This window comes from Orycteropus afer, unplaced genomic scaffold (assembly GCF_000298275.1).
Source record: "Orycteropus afer afer isolate SDZICR_OR568_19922 unplaced genomic scaffold, OryAfe1.0 scaffold00154, whole genome shotgun sequence".
NCBI lineage: Eukaryota > Metazoa > Chordata > Mammalia > Tubulidentata > Orycteropodidae > Orycteropus > Orycteropus afer.
This window is the reverse complement of record NW_006921741.1, coordinates 6,118,911-6,131,110: the sequence shown is the minus strand read 5'-3', so window position 1 is coordinate 6,131,110 and position 12,200 is coordinate 6,118,911. Positions and strand designations below refer to the sequence as shown.

General features: G+C 37.0%; 1 protein-coding gene across 1 annotated transcript in view; it reads right to left on the bottom strand.

The window, feature by feature from the left end:
- Positions 1 to 2,063: 2,063 nt before the first annotated feature.
- Positions 2,064 to 12,200, bottom strand: part of EED (embryonic ectoderm development) — a 58,388-nt gene continuing 48,251 nt past the window's right edge. The window contains exons 11-13 of the mRNA XM_007946267.2: positions 4,208 to 4,366; positions 2,532 to 2,605; positions 2,064 to 2,190 (exon numbers count right to left, since the gene is read on the bottom strand). Of these exons, the coding sequence (XP_007944458.1) occupies positions 2,064 to 2,190; positions 2,532 to 2,605; positions 4,208 to 4,366 (360 nt within the window). The remainder of the gene's footprint in view (positions 2,191 to 2,531; positions 2,606 to 4,207; positions 4,367 to 12,200) is intronic.

Sequence of the window (12,200 nt, the reverse complement as noted above, 5' to 3'; positions counted from 1 at the left end):
CCACTCCTAGGTATATACTCAAAAGACGTGAAAGCAGAGACTCAAAGAGACTGGTACAGTAATGTTCATCACAGTGCTAGTCACAAGTCAAAATGCCCATCAACAGATGACTGGATTTTTAAAAAATGTGGTGTTATATGCACACAATGGAATACTACACAACCAGCAGGAGCAATGAAGTGTTGATACATGCTACAGTATAGATGGAGCTTGAAGACATTATGCTGAACAAAGTTAGTCAATCACAAAAGGACAAGTATTGTATGACCTCATATAAAAAGAAAAGGAAAATATGTAGAGAGACTGAGTTTATTTTTGGCTACCAGTGGTGTGAGGAAGAGGGAAAATGGAATTAATGGTAATGGAACAATTGGACTGATTAAGGGTATGTTTGCACAACTGATAATTGTAATTGCAGTCAAAAAGGTGTACATATGTAAAAAGGTAAACTGGCAAAAGTTGCATGACAGATATATTTACAACAACAGTGGATGCTGAGGCTGCTTATGTAAAACCAAACACCTCATGGGATTTTGTTCTTTGGTCTGGGGGTCTAGTGATGGCTTCACAAAACATCCGAATTAACTGGCTTAATGTAATCAAGTGTTTAGTACTTCTATTCTACCTCTTCTGTTCTACATACTACCTGGGCTCTTAAAACATGCACGTGGTCATCCAAGGCAAAATTGGTCTCTTCATCTAGAGCAACAGAGGATAGGAGAGTCAGGAATAAAAGGATATGTATGGAACATGTGGCTAACTGCCTGCATGGGACCAGAGGAACTGGATGATGCCTGGCTACCATTACTGTACATTTTGATCAAAAGGAGAGAAAATGCAAAACAGTTTCAAATTCTCATGGACTCTAGACTTTCTAGAGACATGAAAGATAGACAGATCCCTGAAAATACTGCCCTGAAACGATCTTTAAACCTTAAACCAAAAATAACCCTTAAAGTCTTCTTAAAAAACCAAACAATAGTTCAGCTTAGCTAGTTAAAAAAGTCCACTTTGACCATTATGCTCTAACGAGATCTATATGGGATCAATTGGACAATGGCAATTGTAAAGATTACATAGGAGCTCTGCTGGTGTAGTGCCTAAGGCATGTATGTGACTGCTAACCAGAAGGCTGGAGATTCAAACCCACCAGCCACTCCTCGGAAGGAAGACTGGGCAATCTACTTCCATAGAGATACCACCTTGGAAACCCAAGGAGGGGTTGCTATGAGTCGACTTTTAATCAATGTCACTAAATTGTACATGTGAAAACTGTTGAACTGGTGTATGTTTTGCTGTGTATATCCTCAGCAGCAACAACAAAATCCCTATGGAGCAGAGTTCTATTCTGAAACATGGGTTGCGATAAGTTGAAGTCAACATGACAGCAACTGTTGTTTGTTGTTGTTTTTACATGTTAAGTACTGTTGTAACTGCCTTAAAAGTTCAACTCATGTCAATCCTATGGGACAGTAGAACTTTCTCCTGAGGAGAAGCTGGTTCATTTGGACCACCAACATTTTAGTAGCTGAGCACTTGACCACTGTACCTTACATGTTTAAAATCACTTGGTCCTCACTACAACCCTATGAAGTAAGTATATTATCAATGTAACATACACGAGTAAATTGAGGCACAGAGATGTTAAATTACTTATCCAAGATCACAAAGTTATTAGCAGAGCCAAGATTTCAATTCAATTCAGTTCTATAGCCTACTTCTAATCTCTATACTATATAGCTTTCTCTAGTTAAAAGCACTATGAGAAAAAGATTACAAAAAGATAAGGCACAATTTTATTACTTTCAACATTTCATTACAATGGGAAGAAATTAAAATAACCCACAGCTTTATAAAAATAAACTTTATTAAAAGCAGTAGAGTTTGAGCAGGAAGACAGTACAAAGAATGTAAACAATGTAAACATCACTACATTCAGCTCAGCCTGATTGAGCGCTGAAAGACAACTCTAAATGCTCTATGTGCCCCTACTAGCAAGATACATTAAAAGACTCTATTGTATATATAGACAACACTCTAATTTTGATTAGGAAAAAGTTAATTTATCGAAGTCGATCCCAGCGCCAAATACTGGCATCATCACAAACAGCTATAAGAATACTGCTGTCTCTGCTGAAACTGGTTTGTCGAATAGCAGCACCACATTTATGATGTGTCAGTGTTGTACATCTAGGGAAAAAACACACCAACAGGTAAAAACCTTTCATTATCTAACTTACAATCAAGTGGAAAGCATTTAAAACTAAAATACATTCACAAGATCTATCTCAAATTTAATAAAATTTGAGTGTATTTTAAGTTCAAAAGGTACTATGTAATTGATATAAAGGGAAAAAACATCACCAATTACTCATGAAAAACAATCATTATTAGATTTTAAAAAATGTTTTAACCCTCTGAAACTAGGAAATGTTAAAAATTGTTTAGAGGATCAAATGTTTTCTATGTATACTGGCAAAAAAATTGGAAGAAAAGGCCAGATATTATTAACGTAATATGTAAATACTCACTTGGCTTTATGAGGATCTTCTACCTCTAAATCCCAAACATAAAGTTTGCCAACTTGATTGCCCAATGCAAGCATCTGTGTGAACATATTTAAAAGTATAACAAATTAATCGAATCACCAAACTATGAAACATTCAAGCAATCCTAAGACATCTTTCTTATTTCACAAAAACCTTAGTTCTAGTCTCTAGCTGTACTCTTATCTCTTTGTATCTTATATTCTTGATTCATAAATAAGAGTAATAATAATATATACAGGCATGCGTCACTTAATGTCCAGGATACATTCTGTAAAATAGGATGTTATGTGATTTAGATGTTGTGTGTAATATATACAGGTAGTCAATGGATTATGAATGATTCCATTGCTAAGTCTGTCTTAAAGTCAAATTTGTACGTAAGTTGGAACTAGCAAGGTACAGTTCATATCTAAAGTCAGTAAGTCAAATGTGTGTCTTACAGGGTATAGTGTACTTTTCTATACATAAAAAAAAAAAATTAAAGAAACACTTCTAGATGCACTAAAACATCTATAACATAATAATGTTTTGATGCGTGTTGCAAAGTAGCGTCCATTGGTTATTATGAATCACTGTACATACTATGAATTTTTAATATAATAGGATTTATGGGGGTTGAGACCATGGATGTACATGTGATCAGATTGCACAAACAGACATTATGCAGTGTGTGACTGTACTTCATGGAGGTGTCTTGAGTAACTAAGAAGGAATTCTGCAAATTTATGAAGGACAGCATATATACTGTGAGCATGGTGCTCTCTCATCATAACTAATGTAAAAGCTATAGAAACCTATTAGGAAGCTTTCTTATGAAAATAAATACCCAGGTAAATCTTTACCAAAATATCCAGCACCAAATCTGTTTAAATTTTAGATAACTAGTGTTTTGTTTCTACCTACCACTCTGATTTTTCTAAAAAAAAAAAAAAAAAAAAAAGCTACCTAAGACATGCTAATCACTGAAACACTGTGTTTTTTTCCCTTTTATAATTTATTTTTGTTGAGAATGTATACAGCATAATACCAATTCAACAGTTTCTATCTGTACAATTCAGTGACAGTCATTGAATTTTGAGTTGTGCAACCATTCTCACCTTCCTTTTCCAAGCTGCACCTACCCCACTAACATAAACTCACTGTGTGCTACATACACACTTCCTATCCGATCTTTCAAGCTGCCATTGTAAATATGATCCCATATAGATGAAACAGTATGTCTTAATAACAAGTGTTATAGAAAATAAAACTGATACCTAAACCTAACTATAAATTTCGTTAAGTCCTGTGGCCGGTAGAAACCAAACCAAACCAAACTCACTGCCATCGAGTTGGATCTGACTCATAGTGACCCCTCCTTGGGTTTTGGAGACGGTGTCACTACGGAAGTAGATTGCCCTTGCCCCATCTTCCTTCTGAGGAGTGGCTGGTGGGTTCGAACCGCCAGCCTTTATTTAGGTTAGCAGTCAAGTGCCTTAGGCACTATGCCACCAGAGCTCCTCATGGCTGCTATACAGAGCCACACAGGTAGAATAAACATCAAGGGGCAAGGTAATCAATATAAAACATCAAGGCAGATTTTTAGTGGAAACAGAACATGTACAACAACAAAAACAGTAACTGCAATGGTCTTTCCAAAATCAAAGAATTTTTGCTACCTTTTGCCAGAAATCCATAGAAAACCTCATGTACCAAATGTCACATTGGCTGTAATCAAATCGCCCAAGAATAGTCACATTAGACTCACTGGGTTTAATTTTATCTATATCATCTTCCATTTTTCCAGGTTTCCAACACACAATGGCGTTTTCACAAGACTTTGAAAAAAAAGGAAGGGTGGTGAGAAAAAAAAGTTAATTGTAAAACTGAATTTAAAAATTAAAATCAAAGCCTTTTCTCTATTATCATTTTTGAATTGACAGCTCTTAGAACCTGGTTAATCCATCTACCAAGTAAGTACAGTGATCTATATTCATCTGTATATACAGATTAGATGTCCAACATTTGAGGACAAGAAGTCTGGTTATCAGCAGATTCACACAATAGAGATAAGCATTTCATTGTTTGGAATATTCAATTTGTAAGTCACAATTTCTCTTCTACATCAAACCAAATTCAGCTATGGATACCTGGGCACTCAAGAGACTTGAAGTGTTTTATAGGAAAGGAAAATTATGAACACATACTATTATACATGGCCCTTTATTCTCTGGCCTCTGCCTACTTAACTAGACTCATCTTAACACATCTCCCTGCCCATTCCACATGTGCCTCCCTTTATCTGGTTAACTAACCACTGCTCATCCTTCATCCCTAGGCCGGTCACATGGTAGGTGCTCAATATATGTCTTAGGAAAGTTAATGAATTCAAAGAAAAGGACTTAGAGATTAGGTTGTAAATAAGGTGATATAAGGCAATAAAAGCAGTGGTTTAATGTCCAGACACAGGAATGAGGATGGGATTGAAATAGACTGAGAAGTTAGGCTTCCCTATCCTGTATCATCAAATCTTTGTACACACTTCTAGTTAAGCAGCAAGTGGTAAAGAATACAATAGAAAATTGCACTAGAAATTGTGCAACAGAAAGTGTGCACTATTCCTATTATCATCTAGATTAGGGGTTGTCAACATGAAAGCAGCAGGTGGGGCAATTTTGCCCATTAGGGGACATGTAGAATCCTCAGTGGCACAATGGTTAAATGCTCAGCTGCTAACCGAAAGGTTGGTGGTTCAAACCCACCATCAGCTCCATGGGAGAAAAGACCAGGTGATCTGTTCCTATAAAGATTATAGTACAGGAACCCTACAGGGCAGCTCTACTTTGTCCTGTAGAGTCGCTATGAGTTGGAATCAACCTGATGGCACACAACACCACCACAGTGGACATGTGGCAATGTCTAGTGTGCAGAGGCCAGGGACGCTCCTCAACATCTTATAATGCACAGAACAGCCCCTCACTAGAAAGAGTTACTTGGCTTAACCTCAACAGGACTGACTGAGAAATCCTGGTCTAGAAGAAATGCCACCCCTGGACTTTCATAACGCACAGCTTCCACAGTCACTTGTGGCAGCTTTGACTGGTAACCCTGTGGGATTCACTAGCATCTAAACAATTAAATAGCAGGGCTCCTCGGAAGGAAGGTTGGGCAATCCTACTTCCGTAGTGATACTGCCTTGGAAACCCAAGGAGGGGTCGCTATGAGTCGGGGCCGACTCGACGGCACATAACAACAACAACAACAGAAAGATTAGGGAGGGAACAACACACGCAGAAAAGTATTCTCCAAGTTTTTTTAAGACTACATAAAATCTTAGTACTTATACAAATCCTTAAGGAGCCCTCTGGTGGTGCAGTGATTAAAGTGCTTGGCTGCTAACAGAAATGTTGGCAGTTCAAACTTATCAGCTGCTCCATGGGAGAAAGATGTGGTGGCCAGCTTCCATAAAGATTTACAGCCTTGAAAACTCTATAGGGCAGTTCTACTCTGTCCTATAGGTTGCTATGAATTACAATAGACTCAATAGCACTAAGTTTGGGTTATACAAATCCTTTACCATGAAGTACCTTAGAGATCACCTAGTCCAGTGACTCAACTAAGAGTGGACACAGAATCATTCACCTGGGGAGTATTCTCAAACTACTCATCTTGGCTGCAACCCTACTCAATCAGTTTCTGAGACGCAGGCAGAAATAAAGAAATTGTAAAATTGACTGCACTGGTACAAGATCATTAATTAGCAGAGTCCCCTCGTGGATAACTATGGCTTAAAAAAACAAAACAAAATAAAACAAAAAACGAAAACCCCTGCCATTGAGTCGATTCCAACTCATAGGGACCCTATGGGGCAGAGTAGAACTGTTTCACAGAGTTTCCAAAGCTGTTGATCTTTATGCAAGGAGAGTGCCTTATCTTTCTCCTCCTTGGAGTGGATAGTGAGTTCAAATCACCTACCTCTTAGTCAGCAGCTGAATGCCTTTACCACTTCACTACCAGAGCTCCTAATTGTAGCATAGGGAGGTAAAAAGAATTTCCCCAAGGTAATAGGATGGGTGCACTTCAAAATTACCTAGAGTGCTTTTAAAATTATAAAAGCCCAGGCCCTTGTGCCCAATTCAGAATCTCTGGAGGTGAGGTTTAAGAATTTATTTTTACAATACTCTCTTAATGACGCTGATGCATCAGATTTGAGACCGCTGACCTAGTTCAGTCTCACACCTCAAAATCAGTAAACTGGTTAGGAACCTTAACACCTGATGCATACAGTGGTAACTTTCCTGCATTTTCTTTTGCCTCACTGCATCCCAGACTACATGCTAGAAAAATGCCAATCAGCATGCAACACACACACACACAAAAGCCCCCAAACGCTTGCTCTCTCTAGTCAAAAGACCATGAAAGTGGCAGCCTTGGAAGATAGAAAATCTTTAGACAATAACTTTTCAACTTCAGCCAAAAACCACACAAAAAAACTGTGGTACTCCCCTCTTAACTCAGCAAGGCCCAGTGAGAAACGTTCCCCAGAATGAGAACTAAACACCTCAACTGCCTGGCCCCCTTCTGCGGTGAAGATGTGACCCTTCTCCTCTTTGGCTAGAGTGATATCAGAGGAGGCCCAGTGAAGAGGACATTCACAATCACCCTTCATCCATCACCCAGAGTGTCAGCAAAGACCACTTGGGAAGCAGTAATGAAACTTATCTGCTCCCAGCTAAGGTGGTATCAGCTAAGGCCTCATGGCAGCCTGAATCCCCTTCCCCATCCAGCATTAAGAAGGCACCATCCCCAAGTAAACCTAGGCCAAGTGAAGAAAATGGAATTCCATTAGTAAGTATAAGGCAGTGCTCCCCCCCTTTCCTAGCTGGAAAGGCATCAAAGGAGCCTGCTATAAGAGACAGAAATAAGATTCAGAATCTCATAATATTCAAAATATCCAGGTTTCAACCTAAAATCACTCATCGTACAAAGAATCGAAAATATCTCAACTTTAATAAGAAAAGACCATCAACAAATGCCAACACTGACACAGGTGTCAGAATGACATAGGTGTCAAAATTATCTGATAAGGATTTCAAAGCAGCAATGATAACAATACTTCAAAAAGCAATTTTGAACATGCTTAAAACAGTGAAAAGTCTCAGCAAAAACCAGAACATATGAAGATCAAATGGAAATTTTAGAAGTAAAAAACAATCAAAATTGGGGGGAGGAGGAAACAACAAAACACTCAATACATGGTCTTAAAAACAGAAGAGGAGAGAGAAGAATCAGTAAATACAGACCAAAGGAAACTACCGGATCTGGTTGGCACACAATGTTTCTAAAAGTGTATCTGTATGTTTTGTAAAAATGTCCAGGTATATAGTAGAGCTGACAAGGGACAAGATTGTAGTCATTTCTTGGCCACAGCCAGCTACCCGGACAGAATGAGTAGCTGGACTGGGCTCCGGACCATGGTTGCAGGGGACATCAAGCTCAACTGGCATAACATACTACACAAAAACATTGTTCCACATCCTACTTTGGAGAGTAGTGACTGGGATCTTAAAAGCTTGCAACCAGCCATCTAGATGCAACAATGGGTCTCTCCTCATCCAGAGCAAAGAAGAATGAAGAAAACTAAAGATGCATGGAAACAATTAGTCCAAGGGACTCGTATGCCATGTGATCCTCAGCCTATATGACTACAAAACCAGAAGAATTAGATGGTGCCCAGCTACCACTGTCAACCATTCGGAGAGAGAATCTATGTAGGAGATTCTGGATTAGAGTAGGAGAATAATGTGGAACAAAACTCAAAATCATTAAAAAAAAAAAAGGGACCAGGTTTGCTGGTCCGATAGAGCTTGGTGGAACCACTGAGACTATGGCCCCTAGCTGCCCTTCAGGTCTGGAATTGAATCTACTCCTGTAGCTTCCAGCCAAACAAAAGACAGACTTATGAGCTGAACATTTTTACATTAGGTAGATACACTCCCTGGAGAGAGCAATCATGGGAGAATAGAAGGGCGGTGTATGCACAGGGAGACAACTTGGTGGGCAGGAGTGCATGGGGAGGAAGGGCACAGGAAGAGGTAACCATGGGAAGGAAGAGGGAGGGGAGCTGTTGCATTGTGGGAAGTGCAGTCAATGTCCTGAGGCAAAGTGTATGTGAGCTGCTGCACGGAGAGCGAATTTGCTCTGTAAACTTTCACCCAAATCACAATGAAAAAAAAACACAACCCAATCTGAATGAGAAAATGGACAAAAAAAAGGGAGGGCAGGGCAAAAGACTTTCAGAAATCAAAAAAAGATCTAACATTTGTGCCACTGGCATCCCAAAGAGAGAAGGAAGAGACCAAGGGTGAAAGAATTCAAATGATATTGAAAAGTTCCCATATTCGGGATAAAGTATGTCTCAAAAGACATGAACCTACAGATTCAAGAAGTCAGATTCAAGTGGATCTCAAACAAGATAAATCCAAGGAAACATCTCAAGACACATCATATATTCAAACTTTGGGAAACTAACGACAAAGAAACAAAATATTGAAAGCAACAAGACAAAAAGGACACCTTACCAGAAACCATGGAGAGCAGAATAAAGTGGCATATTTTTAAAATGTTGAAAAATAGAACTGTCAACTCTATATGATACAGAATATACTCAGTGAAAATATTATTTAGGAATGAAGGAGAAATCAGAATATTTTCAGATGCAAAAAAACTAAGGTAATTTTGTCACTAGCAGACCTACTCTAAAAGAATGGCTAAAGGAAGTGATATAAGAAGAGAAAAACAACAGAAAAAGCAAAATGAGTAAATATAATACCCTTCTCTTGAGTTTTCTAAATTGTTTGACAGCTGAAGCAAAAACTGTAACACTGAAGTGGTTCTCAAATGTAAAGGAAATATTTAGGAAAATTGCTTTATAAATGGGAGTAAAGCAAAATAAAGGGAAATAAGGTTCCTGCACTTCACTGCAACTGGTACAATGCTGACACCAGTAGACCATGATAAGTTAGGCCTACGTAATGTAATACCTATAGCAACCACCAAAAAAGCTACACAAAGGGATATACTAAATAATATAAATCACAGTGGAATTCTAAAAATGTTCAAGTAACCTACAGGAAGGTGGGGGGCAGTAGTGATGGGAGAAAACAAAAAAATAAAATGTCAAACTTAATACTGTATATATATACTAACTAAAAGAGACAGTCAGAGTAAATTAAAATATATTACATAAATACATGCCATATACAAGACGTCAACTATAATGATATACACTGATTGAAAGTAAAGGACAGAAAAGACGTAGCATGCAAATATTAATCTATAGAGTGTAGGAATGGCTATGTCACCTAAAGAAGATGTCAAAGTAAAGAAAATTACCAGGGATAAGAGAGGAACATTACATAATGATAAAAGAGACAAGTTACCAAGACATAGCAATACTAAATGTGTATGAACCAAACAAGAGAACTGCAAAACATGACAGAACTGAAAAAAGGACAAATTCACAATTTTAATTGGAGACTGTAGCACCTCTCTCTCAATAATTGATAAACAAGTAGATAGCAAAATCAACAAGGATGTAAAAGAATTCAACAACACTATCAACCAACAGACCTGACATTTACAGAACACTACACTCAACAGAATACACATTCATTTTAAGTTCTACAGAACAAATATGAAACAGGGCTATAAAACAATTCTCAAGAAATTTAAAACAATCGAAATCATATACAGTGCATCTCTGACTGCAAGGGAATCAAGCTAGAAATCAAAAACAGAATGAGAACAGGAAAATATCCTAACATCAAGAAACTGAGCAATACACTTCATATTACAATTGTAGGATACACCTAAAGCGGTGCTGACAGAGAAGTTTATAACACTTATAAAGGTTCCTGCTTATAACAGAAAAGAAGCCTTGAAACAATAATCTAATCAGGAAACTAGTAAAATTCAATAAATGAAAGAACAAAATAAAGCCAAAGTGAACAGAAGGAAAGAAATAATAAAGAGAAACATATAAACGTGAAAACAGAACAACAAAGAAACAGAAAGTTAATTATTTGAGAAGACCAACAAAACTGAAAAGCTTTTATCAGACTGACAAGAAAGAGGTGACAGATTACCAACTTCAATAATGAAAAAAGGAGCTATCACTATACGTAACTAAAAGGATAATAAAAGAATAGTACAAACAACTCTCTACACATACATTTGGCCTTAAATGAAATGGGCCAATTCGTTGAATAGGTGAAATTACCATGATTCAGCCAACATGAAATAGTTAACCTGAATAACCAAATTATTACTAACAAAACTGAATTTGTAATTTGAGAACTCCTTTCTAAAATTTCCAGGCCCAGATGGTTTCACTGGAGAATTCTACCAACTAGTTACATAAAAATGTAACACTAATTCTATACAAACTTTTGCATAAAATAAGAGACAAAACACTTCCCAATTCATTGTATAAAGCTAGTGTTATCCTTACCCAAAACAAGACAGAGACAATACAAAAGAACTTAGGAACAATATCCCTTATGAATACAGATGTAAAAATCCTTAACAAAATATCAGCAAACAGAATTCAGCAACATTAAAAAAAAAAACCAAAAAACCAAGTATGACTTAACTCAGGGATTCAATGCTGGATCAAGCTTTAAAAATCAATGTAATCCATTACACTAACAGGCTAAAGAAGAAAAACCACATGATCATACTGATGCAGAAAAGCACCTGACAAAATCCAACACCTATTCATGATAAACTCTCAGGAAACTCAGTAAAGAGGGGACAGTCCTCACTTTATACTGAGGGTCTATGCAGAAAAGCCCAACGAATTTACAGAAATAAAACAAAACACCTCTTAGGACTAATAAACAGTTCAGTCATATTGCAGAATTCAAGGTCAACATGCAAAAATCAGTTGCATTTCTATATAGCAGCAATAAACATGTGGAAAAAGAAACAAAAAATACCATAATCATTTTTAAAAATACTTAGATATAAACCTAAAAAACATGTGCAGGAGTTGTATGTTGAAAACTAAAAATGCCAATGAAAGAAATCAAATATCTAAATAAACGGAGACACATACCATGTTTATAGATCAGAAGATCAACACAGTAAATAAAGATGTTAATTCTCCACCATCTTAATGTAGGTATTTAATAAAATTCCAATCAAAACCCCAACAAGATTTTTTTATTAATCTAGACAAGATTATTCTAAAATTCATATAGAAAGGCAAAAGAACAGGTTAAACAATTTGGGAGAAGGGGAAAAAAAAAGAATAAAGTGGGAGACATTATCTGATTTTAAGGATTATTATAGAGTTACAGTAATAAAGATTGTGCAATACTGGCAGAGGAATAAACACAGATCAACGGAACACAATAGAGAATCAGAAACAGTCCCAACAAAAGTATGGCCAAGTAAATTTTGACAATGTTGTAAAAGCAATTAAATGAGGAAAGGATAACCTTTAAACAAGTGGTGCTAGAGCCTGTAGATACAGGCAAAAAAATGAACCTGAACTTCACACCTTACACAAAAGATAACACAAAATGGATCATACATTTTTATGTAAAACAACATTATAACACTAAAACTTTTAATGGTCTGTTGTTATTTGCTATTTTTAGTTCTCTG